The 20383-nt window shown below is 46.7% G+C and overlaps 1 protein-coding gene and 1 long non-coding RNA gene across 2 annotated transcripts; one reads left to right on the forward strand and one right to left on the reverse strand.

The window, feature by feature from the left end:
• Positions 1 to 1103: 1103 nt before the first annotated feature.
• Degs1 (delta 4-desaturase, sphingolipid 1) lies at positions 1104 to 8833 on the forward strand. Its single transcript, XM_048439548.3, has 3 exons — positions 1104 to 1269; positions 5237 to 5979; positions 8361 to 8833. The coding sequence occupies exons 1-3, from the start codon at positions 1188 to 1190 to the stop codon at positions 8505 to 8507; spliced, it is 972 nt and encodes a 323-aa protein (XP_048295505.1). The 5' UTR covers positions 1104 to 1187; the 3' UTR covers positions 8508 to 8833.
• Positions 8834 to 10264: 1431 nt separating this feature from the next.
• LOC125403876 (uncharacterized) lies at positions 10265 to 17504 on the reverse strand. The gene is made up of 3 exons (XR_007233099.3): positions 17397 to 17504; positions 15193 to 15265; positions 10265 to 10629 (listed from the first exon to the last, which is right to left on the reverse strand). It is a non-coding gene; the product is annotated as an uncharacterized LOC125403876 (long non-coding RNA).
• Between the last annotated feature and the right edge of the window lie 2879 nt (positions 17505 to 20383).

Here is a 20383-nt window from a genome sequence, read left to right on the forward strand (position 1 = left end):
TTGTTTTTCGAGACAATGTTTCTTTGTGTAACAGTCCTGAAACTCACTTTGCAGACCAGGGAACTCACGGAGAGATCCGCCTGCCTCTGCCTGGGGGTGCTGGGATTAAATGTGCCACCACTGTCCAGCTTGGTTTTTGTAGTCTTTTCTTTTTGAGATTTATTTATTTATTACATATACAGTGTAATATGAAGAGGGCATCAGATCTCATTACAGATGGTTGAGAGCCACCATGTGGTTGCTGGGAATTGAACTCAGGACCTTTGGAAGAGCAACCAGTGCTCTTAACCGCTGAGCCATCTCTCCAGCCCGATTTTTGTAGTCTTAATTAGCAGTTCCTGTTACTGCCTGGCTCTAGCCTATCTACTTACTTGGCCTGTGGTCCAGCACTGTGCTACATCTCCAATCTCTAAAGTTCCTTAGAGAAGAAAGGGTAACGCATTTTGAAATCAGTCCCAGCGCAGGAAGTTTTGGATGATCACTCTGTTACACATATGATTAAGCAACCAAGAGATTCATTAAAGCCACAAACTCCACCTCATGTCTCCCTTTCATTTTCTGGATACCATGGTGAGACAAGCTTAAAATTCCACTGGGAGGCAAGGGCAGGACCACCAGTTGAGGAACAGCCTAGGCTTCAACAAATAAAGACAAAGTAGACACAGCAAACATCGGGGGAGGGGAAAGAGAGAGTGAGAGAGAGAAGAGCAATCAGCAAAGTTTTTATTTTTTCCAGAGGTTTTAGTTCCAGAAGGCAACCAGTCATGGCTCAACGGATAATATGCTATTAAAAATTAAACGAAACTTGGGCCCATTGCCATTTAATCAGGCCGGTGATCTTCTGGACTCGTGGAGAGGTAGCCGTCCCCGCCGTGCTCCTCGCACGGAGGCGCTGAAGCGGCAGCCTTATCCGGCCGGAGACTTTTCCTTCCCTTTTCACCTTTTCCCAGGCTTCCTGGCAGGAAAAGTTCTTGGCCTTCAATTCAGGCCCCGCCTATCCATCACCCGGCTGCGGTTCGCAGGCCGCCGGGTGGGGCGTGGTCACCATGGGCGTGGTCTGAGGCTCCGCCCCCGCCCGCGTCCCCGCGGCTGACCGACTGGAGTTGGGAAACCAGCTGCTGCCGCCGCCGCTTCAGCAGTGCACGGACGCGAGCGAGTGAGGCTGAACGGGTCCGCGAGCCGCCGCCATGGGGAGTCGCGTGTCCCGAGAGGAGTTCGAGTGGGTCTATACGGACCAGCCGCACACCGACCGGCGCCGGGAGATCCTGGGTGAGGACCGGCGCCCCGTTATGTGCGCGCGGCCGTGTGCGGGCCCTGCGCGGCCTTCCGCGCGCGGCCTCCGGGGCTCCTTCCAGCCTCTCCGCTGTTCGGCCGCCCGCGCCGGAGGGCCGGCGGCCGCGGGGCGCGGGGCGGACTCCGGGCAGGCCCAAGGCCCGGGGGATGGGGGCCTACGCGTCCCTGCGCGCCGCTGGCCCCTCGGTGATCAGGCGATGGCGGCCCCCGGTAGGGCGACCCGAGCTCGCCCCCTCCTGCCCCGACGACCGAGCGCCGCTCCCTCCGTCCCCCGGGGAGAGTGGGCTAGAGCCGGACCGCTCGCTAGGCTCAGGGCGTGGTCCTGGGGCATCCCCGGGCCCCGGGATCCTTGATCACGTGGTCCAGTCCACCGCAGGCCTAGCGGGGGGGGGGGGACCAGCTACCGGTAGCCCGAGGCTTCCTAGACTGGACGGCTCCTCCGGTGCGTTCTTCCTTATCCCAGTCATCGGCGGGACTGGCTGGATTAGGAAAGGCGCGAGGCTTAGCCTCCCGGGCTTGAGGACAGGCTAGGCCTAAGTGTGGAGACTTTTGGGGGTTTCCGCCTGGGATAGAAAAGTCATTATCACTGCTCTTAAGGGTAATGGTAAACTGTTGGGTTGAGAGCTTTGCATATATTATTCAATTAATTCTTCGTTTTCAGTACTTCATCTGGCCGGCATTTAAAAAAAAAATAGGTAATGTGAAGACGATTCCAGTCCGGGTTAGATTGCAGGCGAAAACTGTACGCTTTTTTTCCTTCTGGTGCTAGATAGAGATTTCAAGATTTTTTGTTTTATTTTGTTTTAACTTTTGCTGTTTCTTTAAAAATTGAGGAAATCAATGAAAGGCCATTGAATCTGAAGAATTGTCTCATACCCGCCATTTTAAAAATCTTCGCCCATTGGCGGGATGAGGCCCTGATTTCTGCAGCAGAAGTGTAGCTAAACTTAGAAATGTCATGTGTCACGAATAAGACTGAATAGTTGCCGTTCAAAATAGATTTTTCCCCCTAGTCCTGAAACGCAAACTCCGGGATTCCTGGTGCTAGTAGGCCTCCACCACTGTGCTGCAGCCCAGGCTTCTTCTGATGGAGAGCGTGAATGGAGTGACTGGGTTGGAAAGGTGAAGAAATTTCCCTGGCCATGCTGTCAATCACCTTGGGTTCTTAGATTTTTCTAGTCATTGCCTCTCTGCTGTGAAAAATACCTGAGCGCCCCAGGAAAGAAGAACTTATTTTGGCTGAATGCTTCCATCAATCGGTGGCCACAGCTGCCCTTGCTTTTGGGTGGGTGGGTGGGTGGTAAAATCATGGTGGAGGGGTTTTGAAGGAAAAAAGCTGACTCCCCAGCCTGCCAGCCAGGAAGCAGAAAGAGAGCAGTGGAAGCGGGTCCTCTGTGGCATGCCTCCAGTGACCAACTCCCCTCCCTACATGCCATCATTTTGTGAATTCTTTGGGAGATTAGTCTGTCGATTGGGTCGGATTAAATGCATCAACTGGGGACCAAGCCTGTAATATTCTTTCGTATGGTGCTCCCACATTTTACTTAGTAGGTACCAGATAGACGGCTGAGCTGTGTCCTCCTCCAAGTTAACAATGTGCCTTTGAACATTCCTGTGCACGATATGGGTGCTTTTCATTTGGAGATCCTTGGCAGTGCTTTGTTTAGCATTTTGGCCAGATGCCAAACAGTCTAAACCATTTTACATTTTTAAAAATTTATTTCTTTTTATTTTATTAGCATTTTACCTGTATGCATGTCTGTGTGAAGACGGTGGATCCTGGAGTTACGGACAATTGTGAGCCGCCGTGTGGGTGCTGGGAATTGAACCTGGGTCCCCTTGAAGAGGGGTCAGTTCTCTTAACCACTGTGCCATCTCTCTTGCCCACCATTTTACACTTACATCAGCAATGTTTGAAGATTCTGGTTTTGCCGGGCAGTGGTGGCACACACTTTTAGTCCCAGCAAATCGGAATGTAGAGACAGGTGAGCTCTGTGAATTCAAGGCCAACCTGGTCTACAAGAGCTAGTTTCAAAGCTACAGAGAAACCCTGTCTCAAAAAACCAAAAAAAAAAAAAAAAAAGGCTTCTGGTTTCTTTACAGCCTAGTTATCACCTGTCTTTTTGTGTACAGGCATGTGGGGGAGCCCCCAATTGTGCACGTCACACACATGTCATAGTGTGCATTGTGGAGGTCAGGAGTCGGCTCTCTCCTTCCACCTTGCTTTGAGGCAGGATCTCTTTTGTCCTGCGTCTATGTTAGGCATTCCAAGCCAGCTGGCCCAAGAGCGTCCTGGCTTCTGGAGCCGTCTCCTGTCTCAGCAAGTTCCCTGCTCAGTGCTGCCAGCATTACAGATGTGCACCGCCACCCCGTGCTTTCGTGTGAATTCAGGGTTACCCACTAAACTCTCCTCCTGGCCCCAGCCCTCCCTTCTACTGGAATTTTAATCCAGGACCTCAGACATGCAACCCAAATGCTCTACCATTGAGCTACAGCTGTCTTTAAATTACAGTGGTTTTATGGTCTCCATATTTTCCTAATGATGTCAAATATCTTTCATGTGGTTTTTGGGGGAGGAGCTGTTTCTGTCTTTTATTGTTTTTTGTTTTTTGGGTTTTTTTGCCTTTGAAAAGATGGATTATTGCTGGGCGGTGGTGGCGCACGCCTTTAATCCCAGCACTCGGGAGGCAGAGGCAGGTGAATCCTTGTGAGTTCTAGGCCAGCCTGTTCTACAAGAGCTAGCTAGTTCCAGGACAGCTATGACTGTTACACAGGGAAACCCTGTCTCGAAAAGCAAAAACAAAAAAGAAAAAGAAAAAGGTGGATTATTAGTTGAAATAGTTTTAAGCTCTCATATATTCTGAATATGATTCTTTTATGAAGTAGGCGATTGCAAGTGTGCCTGTCAGATTGTTACCTGCTTTTTGACAGATTGTTATATACAAAAAAGATTTTAATGCAGCTTCAATATATTTTTCCTTTTTTCTTGAGTGCTACAGTTTTGTTAGTTAGACAGACCTATGATCCATCTCAGGTTAGGGGCTTTGGTGTGTGGCTTTGGTCTGGCTTGACTATTCTCATGTTGGTAAGCACGTGTTTCAGCATTGTGCATTCCTGCTGAAGATATGAGGCCCTTATATATGGGTCTGGGGAGTTTGTTTTGCTTTGTTCCCTGTCCTAAGAGACATGATCTTACTGTGTAGTACAGACTGGCCTGGAGTTTACTAACCACCTCAGCCTCCTGAATGCTGGGATTTTAGGTGTGTGCCGCTGTACCCAGTTGCTTTTAAAGTTTTGTGAAAATTCAGAATAGACTTACTTGAAGGAAGTTGATTGGTCTGAGAGAACCATGATAATGAGTTTTAAGATTTGTAGGTCCTATAAAAATAAGTGTTATGTTCTTTCTTGTGTCGGTTGTGCTAATTTAACCATTTATATAAGACAAATATGCCAGGGCTTGGGTCAGAGAGATGCTCAGTGGTTAAGAGCACTTGTTGCTCTTGAGAGGACACAGTTCAGTTCCAGTGCTCCGTAGTTGCTCCCACTGTAACTAGTCAGGGGGATTCGATACCCTCCTGACCTCAGTAGACAGAGCTGACATGACCCATAGACATACATGCAGGCAGAACACACAGATAAAATAAGAAAAATATATTAAAAGAAAACGTGCCTATTTGTCTAAACATAGATGTGATTATTTTAATACAAAAGTATGTGGAATGTCCAGATTGTTTAATTTTTCTTGCATAAATTGTTGTATCATGCTATTTTGTGACTACTACCAGAATATAGTCCTTCCCTTTAAGAAATGGGTATTTTGTAAAGTCTATAAGGGGGGAGTATTATGATTTAGAAAAGGGAAAAATCAAATTGCATTACTTAAAGTTGTCGAACTGTTTTGTGCTTTTCTTTGTTCCTGATTTTCTCTATTTTTTTCTTACAGCAAAGTATCCAGAGATAAAATCCTTGATGAAACCTGACCCCAATCTGATCTGGATCATAACCGCGATGCTTCTCGTCCAGCTGATCTCACTTTACTTGGTGAAAGACTTGGACTGGAAATGGGTCATATTTTGGTCCTATGTTTTTGGCAGCTGCCTTAACCACTCAATGACTCTGGCTATCCATGAGATTTCCCACAATTTCCCCTTCGGCCACCACAAGGCGGTATGGAACCGCTGGTTTGGAATATTTGCTAACCTCCCTATTGGAATTCCATATTCGGTTTCATTTAAGAGATACCACATGGATCATCATCGATACCTCGGAGCTGATGGCATCGATGTGGATATTCCTACCGATTTTGAGGGCTGGTTCTTCTGCACCACCTTCAGGAAGCTTGTCTGGGTTGTCCTTCAGCCTCTCTTTTATGCTTTTAGACCCCTATTCATCAATCCCAAACCAATTACTTATCTGGAAATCATCAATACCGTGACCCAGATCATTTTTGACATTATAGTTTACTATGTTTTTGGAATTAAATCTCTAGTCTACATGTTGGCAGCCTCCCTGCTTGGCTTAGGTTTGCACCCAATTTCTGGGCATTTTATAGCTGAACATTACATGTTCTTAAAGGGACACGAAACATACTCGTATTATGGGCCTCTGAATCTGCTGACCTTCAATGTGGGCTATCATAATGAACACCATGACTTCCCCAACGTTCCTGGAAAAAACCTGCCCCTGGTAAGTGAAGGACTTGGTGCTTGGCTTATTTTAGAAGGTGTCTAATCTGTTTTGTCAGATTGAAAAAAGGGAGAACATATATCCTTCGTCTGCCAGCCTAACTTGACTGAGATTCAGATCTGTCTGGGTCCTTAGACTTAGTGGTCATGCTTAGAGTTCAGAAGTGTTGGGGAATGTGCAAACCTCTTACCTGGTAAACTAGCACACAGGTCCTGTACAGGAAGCATCCCTTCACGGAACACTTAGCACTGTTAAGCTGTTGTACTTGGCTAAGATGTGTTGCTTTTGTAACACACAAAGGTGAGGTGACCTGCATAACTCATCTGCGTGTTGCTTATGTGACATGGGTGAGGTGACCTGCACAGCTGATCTGTGGAGCGGACAGCATCAGTGCCCATGCTGTTACCCTTCCCTGCAGGGCCTCTGGACAGTAGACCGACCTTAGTGTATTGTGTGTGGGGTAAACAAAGGACACTGTAGCCTTCATTCTTTCCATCTTTCCCACAACCAGTGGCTCTCCTAACTTCAGTGGTTTTCTTGTTGAGCCTTCTCACCAGCCTTTTCATCTTCAAAGCGAGTAGCCCAACAGTGGGGAGGCAGAGGCATGACCATCTCCATGAATTTGAAGCCAGCCTGGTCTATAGAGCAAGTTAGGACAGCTAGGGCGGTTACACAGAGAAGCCGTGTCTCAAAAAAACAGAAAGCAAAAGCAAAGTGAGTAGCCTGTTTTGTTTGGGGGGGGGGGAGAAAAACTTGCCATAATTCTAAAAAAGATGGTAACATATATGAAAACTAGTTTTTCTTTACTTTTTAAAGCAAAGCCATGCTATATATAAGGGAATCCTAACGAATACTTCATGATGTCATACTTACCCACTCAAAGTTTGAAACACTGTTGAAAAGTTGCATACAACAGGACAACCAATTGTAGCATGTGATTATTTCTTTGGATCTGGTTAAGGAAGACTAAATACTGGCTCAGTGGGTAATCCATACTGTAAAAAATATACGTCAAGGTTAGATTTCCCAGGTATAAGGGTGATAGGGTTTTGTAGGACAAGTTCCTTTGGAAATGAGTGTTGCAGTATTTGGAGTTGGCATAAAGGAAGAAAGCAGAAGTGTGCTTCTGTTACCTACATGGTACACATGTGAGGTAAGTGTGCCAAAGGGCTAGCTGGGAGACAGGTAAAGAGCACATGAGGTTTTCCGTGTTGTCCTCTTGGCTTTTCAGTTGGCAAGAAAGCAGCACCAAGTCTGTGCAGACAGCGCAGGTGGCGTTTGTCCCCGCCCCTCGGTGCCATGCTGCTGGTGTGCTGGCAGGCAGTTTTTGTGGCCCATCTTCCCTCTTCTGTGATGAGGGAATTCATATTTTTTAAAAAGGATCGCGATTTAAGGAGAAGAGTCAGTCCACCCTTAAGCAACTGAAACAGTACTTGGCACACTCACTTCCTGCTCTTCCTTGGTATCCTTATTCTTTGTTAATACATGATAAACAGCCCTAGAGTTTGAAAGCCCTGCCTTTCCTGTTCTTGCTACGATGTCTGTCTTTGAGAACTTGTTTATTCAATAACTCCCTGTCATTCATCACCTGACAGTATGTTTAGTATTTTAACTTTTAAAGGGTTTTTACATATTTTTAATGAGTTCTGCAGTTCACAAGCATTTTTGATTGTAATTCTTATTTTTCGTGTATGTATGTTTGCAAGCATGTATGTGTACTGTGTGCATGTCTGTTGCCCTCAAAGGCCAAGAGGGAGTGTTGGAGCCTCTGGAACTGAAATTACAGGCAGTTGTGAGCCACCATGTGGGTGCTGGGAACCCTACACAGCCTCGTGGAAGAGCAGCCAGCACTCTAAGCCACTGAGCCATCTTTCTAGCTCCAACATAAACTTTTTTCTTTTTCTTTTTTTTTCCCCAAGACTGGGTTCCTCTGTATAACAGCTCTGTCCTGGAACTCACTCTAGACCAGGCTGGCCTTGAACCCACAGAGATCTGCCTGCCTCCTGAGTGCTGAGATTAAAGGAGTGTACCACCACACCTGACCAAAGCAATTTTTAAGCATGCATTTTTTTTTTCAGTTTGTTCACAGTTTTGTAAGAATCACAGCCATCATGTGTCAGTGTGTGCATCAGACACCTGTCAGATTCCAAGGTTTAATTCTTGCATTCAGGATTTCAGTTTTTTAGCTTTATGTCTTTATAATGTCTACAGTGCATCGACTTCTTATGTTAATGATGACCATCAGTGCATTCTCAGTCTCACAAACAACGGCAGGGAGTCTGGGAGGACCATGAGCAAGGCGGTGCCCTCTGGCTGAGTTGGTGTTTGTCCCCCTGTCTGTCATCTCGAGGCCTTCACCTTGCTGTGTTTTTCACTTCTAGGTAAGGAAAATAGCATCTGAGTACTACGATAAACTCCCCCAGTACAACTCCTGGATCAAAGTACTGTATGATTTTGTGACGGACGACACAATAAGTCCCTACTCACGGATGAAGAGGCCTCTAAAAGGGAATGAGATTCAGGACTAAATATCACAGCCAAAGGAATTCCTCTCCAAAGCTTCATAATAGCTGATAAAGTGGAATTTTTATCTTGTTAGCTTAAGATGAGTGATCCTCAGAAGCTGCACTGGCATACTTTAAAACTAGGATCTCTGGTATCAGAGGCTGCTCAGCCTTCAGACAGCCCGGCTCCTGTGCTCGCTCGCCTGTGCTCATGCGTTGTACAACTGTTACTAAGGTGTGTCCACCTGCGTCTGTCATACTGTAAGCGTATCATAAAAGCCTATTGTGTTATTTTTCACTATAGAGTTTTACTTTATTAAAACAACTAATAAACCAAACTGTTAATCACAGTATGTTAATATTCATTCCATTTTTGTATTTCACTAACTGTATGCTATAGCACTAGAAGTTGGAGAACTTTAAAATTTTGTTAAAGGCTTGACTTGAGCTCATGTAACATTGTGTGACTTTCTTCTTGATTCAAATGTTTATTCCTGAGGGGAAAAAGGAGGCTTATAAGGCTCAGGAAGCTGATAGACTCCTCCATTGTGAAGCCCTCCTCAAGGATCTATACGCAGTAAGCACTTTCTGGAGGAACTGTCCGTGAGTCCTGCAGGGAGGAGCTGTCCGTGAGTCCTGCAGGGATCACCAAAGATTCCATGTGGATTTTGTGACTTTGTCACCCAGGCTGGGCATTTCATTGATGCAACTGCCTTTGAGCTGCTAATTAAGTAACCCAAATAAACTCACTGGTTTACTAAGCTAGACTCAGGTAAAACCATTTCTTCGATCTGCCTTTGGTACCCAAACTGTCATCAACAGACATTTGTTCATGTCTCCCTTGGGAAAGTTCTGTAAGCATAAAAGATTGAGATGAAATGGTTTTCTCTGTGAATTACTGAGTTAGTTTTCATTTGTTTTTTTGAGTCAGGGTTTCTCTGTGTAGCCTTGGCTGTCCAGAAACTCACTCTGTAGACCAGGCTGGCATTGAACTCCCAGGGACCCACCTGCCTCTGCCTCATAGGTGCTGGGACTAAAGGTGTGTACCAATTGGCAAGTTATTTCTTCACAATTTTTACTATTCTCCATGTCATCTAAATTAGGCCCTGATAACTCCTGAATAAAGTCTTTACTAAATTTAACCATACCCATATTCTACTTCCTTCCTCTTTCTGCTGGGTTGACTCTCAGATCAGAAACAGCTGACAAACTTTATGTTCTTGCATTGCTGTGGGAACACTGTGGGTTAATGGTAACTAGTTGGTCTCTAGTAGCTAACATCCTGTGCCTCAAGACCAGTAGCCCCAGTTACCCCAAAAGTGTCAATGGAGAAAATGCAATGTGATACGGGAAGATAGCTTTAGAATGTCCACTGTATTGGTAAGGGTGCCCAGACAGCTGAATAGAGAATCCTCTGTGGGATGGGCAAGCCTTCACACTCCCCTTCTTCCAGAGTTCACCAAGTGGGGCAGTAGGAAGCCTCACCCCCGTTCTTGCGTCTGCCTTGGCTTAGGCCAGCCTTCCCTGCTCCAGCCCTGGCCACAGCAGGTCAGGAGCCACTTTTCCAGTGGCCACTTCCTTCATGGCTCTAATGCTGTATAATGTGCCATTAGCTTCCCCTGAGGTGGCGACTCCATCTCTGTCCCACCAACTGAGCAGGCCCAGTGCTAGGCTGCGGTCTTGGTTAATGGGATGAGACTGGAGCTCTGGAATGTTACTGAGCTTTATCTAAAAACCAAAGACAGTGTGTGTGTTTATAATCTTTAGATAAATGCAATATATTTAAAACAAGGGACGTTTATTGAGATCTTTTCAGTGTTTGCTGTCCATCCATTATCTTTAATTTATTCTTGTTTGCAGCACTGGGGATGGAACCCAAAGCTCCACGTACACTAGGCAAGTCCCACTGAGCTACTCCCCCATCTCCAGTGTTCTTATAACTTCTCAGCATCTCTGTGCATCTCTGTGCACACATAGAGATGTGTATGTGTACATAGTACCAATTCATTTTGTAGATAAAACCTAAAGTTAGAAGAGATTGGTTATGGGTCCACGATGCTTTAGGTTCTGGTCTTGACTTCCTTCATAGTAATGGACTGTAGTCCGGAGTTGTAAGCCAAGTGAACGCCTTTCCTCTTCTGTGTTGCTTTTGAACACAACAGAAATAAAAGTAAGATAATGTTCAACAGTGTAAGGTTTAAATATGAAACATTCTTTAAATCCATAGCAAAGGTGCAGTCATTCTATAGATTCCTCACCAGGCATCACACAGGATAATAAGAATAAAAGACAGTGTAGTGCCAGGTAGATGTGCTGGTTACTTCATGCCAGGAGACATGTCCCGCTCAGCAGAATTCACACAGGCAGGAGGGTCAGCATGTGGCCTGATGGGGTGAGGACATTTATCTGTCCTCCCTTCTGCCAGACCTAGGGCAGACATTCTAGTCCACGTCAGCCTGATGGGTAACTTACCCATCTCTACTGTTCAGCTCAGTCACAGGTGAGCAGCAGCCTGAGGCCACATGGTAACAGTGAGGGTTTGTCCCAACTGTCAAAGCCTGTGTTCTTGTTATCCCACCTGCTGCTGACTTGGAAGACTTTTGTTGTTGTCCTTTGGACAAGGGATATTTTGTTTCTTGTCAGAGAGAACCTAGGAGCTATTGTCATTTGGAATGAAGGAATAGTCTTAGCCCAGAAGAAAGGAAAGAGCATAACACGTCCATAAATGTTCCCTGCATACTTAGGGTCAGCTCAGCTGAGGCATCTGGCAAAGGTGCTTAAGTCTGCAAAGGATGACAGCTACCTGAAGGGAGAGGCCTGGAGCTAGTCAGCACTACCAGGGCACAGCCCAGGTCGGGAGGTCCTGCCTTGGGAAGGGGTAGGATTTGACAAGAAGTGGCTCCACAGGTCAGATCAGTGAGCTCTTTGAAAAAGCAGTGGCATAGCAGAGGAAACAATGGGGATCCTCACGCGAAATACAAAAGCTTAGCTTGTGCCAGGATCAGTCTGACCTGGCAGATGGGTCAGGAAGTCAGTGATACTTCCAGGGGAGGCTTTGGAAGCTATCAGATCCGAGCATCACTGTGGGTCAGAAGATGCTGCCTCTTGAGTGTGTGTGTGTGTGTGTGTGTGTGTGTGTGTGTGTGTGTGTGTGTTGGGACACAGATACAAAGGGTGAGAGCAGAGTCCCAGAGGGTCCGTGATTCATGGCTGCATGGGGTGGGAACAGTTGGAACAGAACCTTCTGGAAAGACAGGTGGGACCACAGAAATATAAGTTGCTTTTGTAGTCAAGCATGGGTTAATGGTGACTGGGCACACATCATTGTACATATAATCCTCTGTAAAGAGATAAATGGGTGCTTTGTGACCGAGGCCTGCAAGAATGGACGTGCTCTCTGCGATGTTCCAGATCCTGCTGGTCAGCAATCTCTAATGCAAGGAGAGTTTCCCTAATCCTGCTTCTGTATTAGGTAATTCTCAAAGGCTGCACTTCCTGGCCATTGGGAATGGTTCAATAAGATGCAAGTGAACTTCATTTGTCCAATTTGTGGCTTGGGCTCATATTCCCATCAGAGTGAGTAGCTAGGTTTTCCACCTGCATGAGTGGGTGTGTCCTGTACACTCTGAACAGCAGTCTCCCTGGTGGCCATAAGCACTTAGCCAGAATCCGCGTTTCCCTTCCAGGCTGGTGTCCCCTCAGCTAGGAAGTCCGTTCACCCCTGTTGTCGTCTTCAGAGAAAGCACTTCCTGTCAGCTTTCCAGATTCGAACACATAACGATCCAGCAGCACCAGGAGGATGCTGAAGCCCCAAGTAGCGCTTACATGGCCAGTTAAAGAACTGTGGATGTGACCTCCCAGCGTAGGTTCTTCACCCTCCGACCATTACTGTCTTCCAGAGTGGGTCCTGGCTTCCGTGCTAGGAGTAGGCTTCTGTGCATAGCTCCTGTCTAGTCTCATCAACCAGCAGGACCATGGAGTGCTGAGAAGCCCAAGCATCATCTATGGGGTCTCTTCGTAGAGATCTGATCATAAACCAGTGTGGGAGCTCCTTCAACTATGTCCCCGCCCCGCTGTAAGACTCAGAATTTAAAATAACTCCAGGTTCTAGTTCAGTGCTGTTGGCCTTCAATTGCAATACTAGATAAAAATAAGAGAACTTGTCAAGCATCAAAGTAAAAAACCGAATTACAGCCAGCCCTGGAAGGCCTCAGGCCTTGTGTCCCTGCTGCATGGCGGCTGTTACCTTCCGTGTGCGTCCTTCCCTAAGAGCTCTCATTCCTGTACTCAGCCCTGGAAGGCATCAGGCCTTGTGTCCCTGCTGCATGGCGGCTGTTACCTTCCGTGTGCATCCTTCCCTAAGAGCCCTTGTTCCCATACTCAGCCCTGGCCCAGTTCCAGCTCACCAGCTCATCACACAAGTCCACTGGGGTGGAAAGGAAGAAAGAGGAAGGTTTTTTTTTTAAAGATTTATTTATTTATTTATTATGTATACAACATTCTGCCTCCACGTATGCCCGCATGCCAGAAGAGGGCACCAGATCTCATTACAGATGGTTGTGAGCCACCATGTGGTTGGTGGGAATTGAACTCAGGACCTCTGGAAGAGCAGTGAGTGCTCTTAACCACTAAGCCATCTCTCCAGCCTAAGAGAAAGGAAGTTTTTAGAAGCCCCACACACTCACCTCTGCTCTTTTGAAAAGGAAGTTGGCTCTTAGCTCACTACCCTGGAGCCCTGATTCTGTTTGGATGGTCGGACACAGGCCACCATGCCTGAGAGCGCCAGAAGGGTCCCTGAGTTTACCCGAATGGGCACCATGGCAGTGCAGTCTGTTTGTTCCTATATTACCTCCTTCTTAAAAAACTTCAACATTAGTGCAATCTTTTTTTCTCATTTTAATTGCATGTGCTATACATTTTTCCCCACTCTCTTTCCCTCCTCCCCCTGCCCTCCATACTCCCAATTTACTCAGGAGTTCTTGTCTTTTTTCCCCTTCCTGGCAGATCCATGTATGTCTCTCTTAGTTACCTAGGTTCTCTGGGACTGTGGCCTGTAGGCTGCTTGTCCTTTGTTTTCTCTATTATCTACCTATGAGTGAGTATGTTATATTTGTCTTTCTGGGCCACCTCCTTCAGGATGTTTTTTTTTTTTCTAGTTCTGTCCATTTTCTTGCAAATTTCAAGATTTTCCCGCTGAGTAGTACTCCATTGTGTAAATGTACCACATTTTCCTTATCCATCTTCAGTTGAGAGACATCTAGGTTCTTTCCAGGTTCTGGCTATTATGAATAATGCTGCTATGAACATAGCTGAGGAAATTTCCTTGTGGTGTGAGTGTGCCTCTTTTGGGCATATGCCCAAGAGTGGTATTGCTGTGTTCTGAAGTAGGTTGAGTCCCAATTTTCTGAGAAACTGCCATACTGATTTCCAAAGTGGCTATACAAGTTTGCATCCCACCAGCAATGGAGTAGTGTTCCCCTTACCCCACAACCTCTCCAGCATAAGTTGTCAACAGAGTTTTTGATCTTGGCCATTCTGACAGGTGTAAGATGATATCTCAGAGTTGTTTTGATTTGCATTTCTCTGATGACTAAGGATGTTGAACATTTCCTTAAGTGTCTTTCCGCCATTTGAGCTTCCTCTGTTGAGAATTCTCTGTTTAGATCTGTACCCCATTTTTTTAATTAGATTATTTGGTCTTTTGATATCTAGTTTCTTGAGGCTTTGTATAATTTAGAGATCAGCCCTCTGTCAAATGTGGGGTTGGTGAAGATATTTTTCCCATTCTGTAGGCTACCGCTTTGCTGTCCATGTTCTTTGCTTTACAGAAGCTTCTCAGTTTCAGGAGGTCCCATTTATTAATTGTTGCTCTCAGTGTCTGTGCTACTGAGGTTATATTTAGGAAGTGGTCTCCTGTGCCAATGCATTCAAGGCTACTTCCCACTTTCTCTTCTATGAGGTTCATTCAGTGTGGTTGGTTTTATGTTGAGGTCTTTAATCCATTGAGTTTTGTGCATGGTGATAGATAAGGATCTCACACTAGTGCAATCTTGTCTTGGGAAATGGCATCCTTCCAGTTAGCAAGACCATCACCACGGAATGCACACATTAGAAAGAACACTGTCTGGTCTTCCTTTAAAGGAGGAGCAAACTGAGACTCTAAGATATTAGGTAACTTCTTAAGTTGGTTAGCTTGGCCTCAGAGTGGTGGAAGAACCAGCTACCCCTGGTAATTTGAAGCATTCTTATTCAATCCAAGCCCTGCCCCTACCCTGTAACACCGCCCTTCAATTACCTGGAAACTTGTGCTTGCTCACTAGGGAATAAGGAATTGGGCAGTGGTAAATCCTGTTGGGTCTGAATGCTAAGCCAGAGATGTGATCATTGCAAAGACACAGTGAGGGCTGGCTCTCTCCACTTTTTGGCCCTCCCTTCCCCTACACCCATCCCGCTTCCAGGGTGAGGGGAGGTGAATGCTATAAGTTGATCTCTTCCACACTTCAGGCTTACGTCTGTACTTCCAGGGAAAAGGTAACATTTCTGCAGACCTGTCTGGGCCTGGCCGAAGGTGATCTTGACCTTGGAAAGACTTGTAAATTAATAACAGGAGCAAGAGTGAGGAAGAACTTTAACCTAGCTCACAGAATAATGTTAGAAAGTCAAACACCGTAGAAACTAAAGGACAGTGACCACAAATGTGCCTGCTTACCCCCAGAGAATCCCGACTGACAGACAGGATGGGGTTTCTGTCCTGAGCCCGCTTGCCATTGTCTTTGTGATTCCTGCAAGAAAATAAAATAACAGGAAAGAATAAATAACTTGTATAAAGTCAGACATCCCAAGTTCAAATCCAGCACAGAGACTCAAAGTCTACAACTTTGTAGAAAAGAATTTTTACAGCAAATGACACCCTCAAATTCAGGGACATCCTCCAAATTAGTCTAACGCATGACCGTCTTTTGTATCCATTCAGCTGTTCCCAGGGAATGCAAGGGTAGACCGCAGCGAGTTGGGTTTAGGGTTTCTGAACTTCACGGTTTTTTTCTGCACTCTTTTGGCCAGGAAATGCTGACTTAAAAGTCAGAAAAGGAGGGACTTGTGGCCTATAGTTCAGGGGTTTAGTTTGGTTTTGATGTGCATTGGTGTGTTTTTGCTTGCATGTATATTTGTATGAGCATCTTGGATCTCCTAGAATTGGAGCTACAGACAGTTGTAAGCAGCCTTGTGTGTTCTGGGAATTGAACCTGGGTCCTCTGGAAGAGCGGCCAGTGTTCCCAACTGCTGAGTCATCTCTCCAGCCCTGGAGTTCAAGTTTAAATGATCACTTTTTTTCCCCTCAGAGCTGTCTTAGACACATAATGATTTTACAATAACGACTACGACTCCACTCAACTTAGTATAGATGGTCCAATTCTCATTTGGGAAACGAGGCCAAACTGGTGCCCAGTTTGCCAAGGAGCAAGAAAGGTGATCATTAAGTTAACGTTAAGGTATCCTCTTCAGGCAGGGAAGATGAACCTCAACTGCTCAGGCCAACCTAGGAAAAGCCCTAGAGTGGAGCCCTAGACTGTCAGCACAGCCACACGTCCATCTATCAGCTACCCAAAGGGCACTGCAGGGGCTTGGAGATCAGAGAAAGTCACTGGGGTCTTTGTGCCTGCAGGTGCCTTAGAGGTGCAGGGTCCTATGGACCCTGGGAGCATCGGAGTTTTAGACCGCAGAACTGGACCAACAGCAACATCTGTCACAGCTGTACCAGACAACAGCAGTTAGTGCTGCTGCCCCAACTCTTGTCTGTAAAAGAACATCTTGTTTGTAAAAATAGGTAAAATGCACACTTGCTATCATTTTAAACTGCATAGCACGGGCTGGAGATCTCAGTGGTAAGAGTAATTGGTAGCTGCTCTTCCAAAGGACCCAGGTTCAATTCCCAGAACCCACTTTGGGTGGTTCACAGCCACCTGTAACAGGGGATCTTCTTCTGGCTCTCATGGGTACATTTGGTACCTTATGTGTGCATGTGCACAAGCATGCATGCACACTTGTGCATGCATGTACAGTTGAATAACTGTCCCCAGGACTTATAAAACTGACATTGGACTCCCATCAAACAGTTTGCCTTCCTTCCCCCAGCCCCTGGCAACCACCCAAGTTGTATGGCTTGTTTCTATGACTTTGACCTGAGGATTTTTTTTTTTTTAAAGATGTCTAAACTCTTTGTCTCTCTGCATCTGTAACAGACTGAGCCTATGTCACATGCACAGTCAGAAGGAGAAGTAGCAGTTGGGTGGAGTCACCCACCGCCACCCTAGGTGGTGATCTGTGGTGAGCTGACTACTCTCACTGTTGAAGGACTGGGGGAGATGCTCACTGGACCTCAGGATCCTGCACCCTCTTCTGAGCTCAGGGCTGAGCTGTGGGGGGTAGAAGCCAGTCTTCCATATTTAAAGCCAATATTAAAGTGTATTAAAGCTGGTTCCTCATTTATGTTTGTTTCTTCACTGTAGCTCATGGTCACGCAATTGTTAGTTAAATTGCTTCGGTTTTCTTGAAGCAGGGTTTCACGTACCCCAGGCTAGCATTGAGCTAATCTTCCTGCTTTCACCTCTGCTTTGCTGTGATTATAGGCATGCACTATCATGCCAGGCTTTGTCTGATTTGCTTATTTAATTGCATTATTTGCATAGATACTTATCAGACTGAGGAAATCAGTTTCAGAGCTGAGCTGGTGTGAGTGAGAGTCATGTCAAGAAGCGGTGAGGTGGTGAGCTGGAGGGTCTCTCACACTCAGGGAGCGGCAGCTCCCCCTTTCCCACAGCCCCACCCACTCCCACCCCTCACTCCCCACCCCTCCACCCCCGCCACTCCCTCCCTGTGTACCAGCCACAGCAGCTTCTTTTTTATTCCACATACCCAAGACTGTGACATGGCAGGGCCTCCTCAGCTCCTCCTCTGCGGACCCTGGACCCAGCCCTGTACCCGAGTTCTTCCCAGCACCCAGCTCTCGGCTGTCTTTTGGAGGAGGCTTTCTTAAGCAACTGTCTGACTTTCACTTTCACCCAAGAGTTGCAGATTAACTGGGGATGGAGGGAGGGCTGGCCCTGTGGGCAACGGGGGCTCCCTCCACTGAAATTCCTAGGACGCTGACAGGTCAGTCCCCCTGGTGGTCACACAGGCTTAGAGCTCTTCACTGAGCTGCTCTCTGTGATGAGCGGTTTTCTGGGTTGGTACTTTATAAGACTGACTGAAGACAGAGCTGTGTAGCTCAAGCTGGCTTTGAACAAGCTGCGCACTCAAAGATGGCCTTGAATTCCCGTTCCCGACTCTACCTCTGGGATGCTAGGTTACAGGCATGGGCCACCACACTTGGGTTTTTTGTTTGTTTGTTTTGTTTTGTTTCAGTTTAGTGTTTCGAGACAGGGTTTCTCTGTAGTTTTGTAGCCTGTCCTGGAACTAGCTCTTGTAGACCAGGCTGGCCTCAAACTCCTGCCTCTGAGCGTGTGCCACCAATGCCTGGTTTACCACACTCAGTTTTACGCAGCGCTGGATTACCAGCTCAGGGCTTCACACCCACTAGGTAAGTGCTCTACCAATCAAGCTACACCCCAGCCTGCATTACAAGATGCTTATAAGGCAGCCTCTGAGGAGTGTGGAAGAAGAGACCTGCACTCACCAAGCTCCACCCCTCTTTGTTGAGCATTGTCCCTCTGTTACTTCTGGTGTGCTGTAGGGGCAAGAGCAGAGAAAACCCAGAAACAAAAAGAAACCCAGGAAGGACTCTGCACCATGAGTCCCTGTCCTGAGTGGGTCTGCTCCATGTCATTCTCTACCCGAGTCTCAGAGGCGCTGGGGCGGAGGTGACCCTAACATCCTGAAATAGTGGGTTTCTAAAAAGTGGCAAGCAGACAGTAGAGGGACTTTACTCACAGCTGACTCTCAAAGGTCCACCTTAAAGGAAAAACCCCAAATCATGAAAAATGTCAAGGTTTATGGTGTAAATATAACCCCACCCTGGCCCAGTAACAGAGAGGGAAACTTATGAAAGGACAGGGACCTTGCATTCTCTTGCCGATGCTAACTCCTGAGCTTGTTGTAGTGTGGGGAGTTGGGGACAGGGTGGGCAGCCAGTGTGCGTGCTCTAGAGAGCCACTCAGAATACCCATGGAGAGTCGCTCAATTCTCTGTGGATAATCTGTGGAGAATTCCCAGAGAGGTAGCAAAAAGGTGTACATGTTACGCCCAACCAACCTCAAAGTGACCACACTGGACCTCTTGTGAGGTTTGGCCCTAAGGATGTCTCTAGTCAGATGGGTGGTTTGTGTCATGAATATGTCGACGCCTTGCCGTGTCCTTCTCAGTCACCCACTTCAGGCACGGAGTCCCAACCCTCAGGATGTGAAGGGAGCCTCAGGAGGAAACCTCCGGCAGTGCTGGGATTCAGCCCAGCTCTACCACCGTCCTTCACCCCTCCTAGAGCTGCCCCAGGAGCCCACATGAAAACTGTGGCATACAGCTCGGCCCTCTTGCTCCCCAGGAGGCGATCCCAGGCAGTGCATTTCCTTTAACTGTCAGGTGTTCATGTTCGTGGTGCCTATGGTCCCAAGAAAGACCAATGAGCAGCAGATGCCCCATTCATCAGACATCTTTGCATTACCCAAGCTGAGGAAAAACACAGTCACGCCATCTGATTCCACTAGCTTTTAATTTATTTTTCACTGTTAGCTTTAGCCGCTATGTTGTTAAGCCGTGACAGGCACCTCGGACGTGGGCCTCAGGTCATAGTTACATAAGTTGGTTTTTTTTTTTCAGGAATTTGGTGGTAGTTCAAACTGGTCGAAACACCTACCCTTGACTTGGACTGTCCAGGTACCTGGAAAGTCACCTCCTGACCTCACAAGACAAGAACCTTCCCCTTGGAACACTAACACTGCGCTTTTCCCTGTGCATCACAGGAAGAGCTGTGAGGTTTAATCAAACATGCAGACCGCCGACACCTATAATGTATTTCCCCCTTTTTAACTTGTCAAGAAGAGATCTCACCACATAGCCCAGGCTAACCTTGAACATGCTTCTGCACCGGAAGGGGCATCATCCCTCGCTTCCTGCAGACACCACTTGATCTGTCCTGACCCAGCAGCACAACCACCCTCAGCTCCAGTACAGCTTCTCCAGGCCTGCTTCACGGTACATACCACATGTGACACTCGCTGCGTTTTACATATGTGTCTGTACATATCTATACACACATTTCCTCTTTCCTTTCTCTCCCCTCCCCCGGGGAGAAGGGCCCATCAGAGAGGAACTTTGCTTCGCTATGTAGCTCCATTGCCGCCGAGCACCTCAGCGGCCAGTCACTAAATATTTGTTGAACAAACTAATGAAGTCTCTCCTCCCACTTCCAGTTCTGTCTGACCTGCTTCTACTTTCAATTTGGAGGTGGACTATGAACTCAATGTTTTACCCTGGCGATAATTTAAAAAAAAATTAGAATCACCAAAAATGGAGGTGGCTTCATTTTAATCTGCTACCCAAATGTTCTGGATGCTGGTGCATGTGTTGGGGGAGGGGTGCAGTTCTTCAAGGGAGCAAAAGTCACTCCGAAGTTTTTCCAGTTGTGTCACATGCTGAGCAGAAACACGGGGTTCTTGGGATTTGCCCCTTGCCCTCTTGCCTCTCACTGGCTCATGCTTCCTGCCAGAGCAGCTCTACTCTGGACTTTCTTTCTTTTTCCCGTTCTTTTTCTTTTTTTTTTTCTTTTCTTTTTTTTTGTTCTGTTGTTGTTGTTGTTTTTCTTTTTTGTTTGTTTTTTGAGACAGAGTTTCTCTACATACTATGTAGCCCTGGCTGTCCTGAGACTTGCTAGACTATGCACACCGAGCTGGCCTTGAACTCACAGAAAT

The sequence above is a fragment of the Myodes glareolus genome, chromosome 5 (genome assembly GCF_982192425.1).
Source record: "Myodes glareolus chromosome 5, mMyoGla1.1, whole genome shotgun sequence".
NCBI lineage: Eukaryota > Metazoa > Chordata > Mammalia > Rodentia > Cricetidae > Myodes > Myodes glareolus.

Excerpts from the sequence above, each read along its gene's own strand:
- Degs1 (XM_048439548.3), top strand. The coding sequence starts at position 1,188 with ATGGGGAGTCGCGTGTCCCGAGAGGAGTTCGAGTGGGTCTATACGGAC. Across the intron at positions 1,270-5,236 it reads CCGGCGCCGGGAGATCCTGG|CAAAGTATCCAGAGATAAAA; the intron begins GTGAGGACCGGC and ends TTTTTCTTACAG. Across the intron at positions 5,980-8,360 it reads CTGGAAAAAACCTGCCCCTG|GTAAGGAAAATAGCATCTGA; the intron begins GTAAGTGAAGGA and ends TTTCACTTCTAG.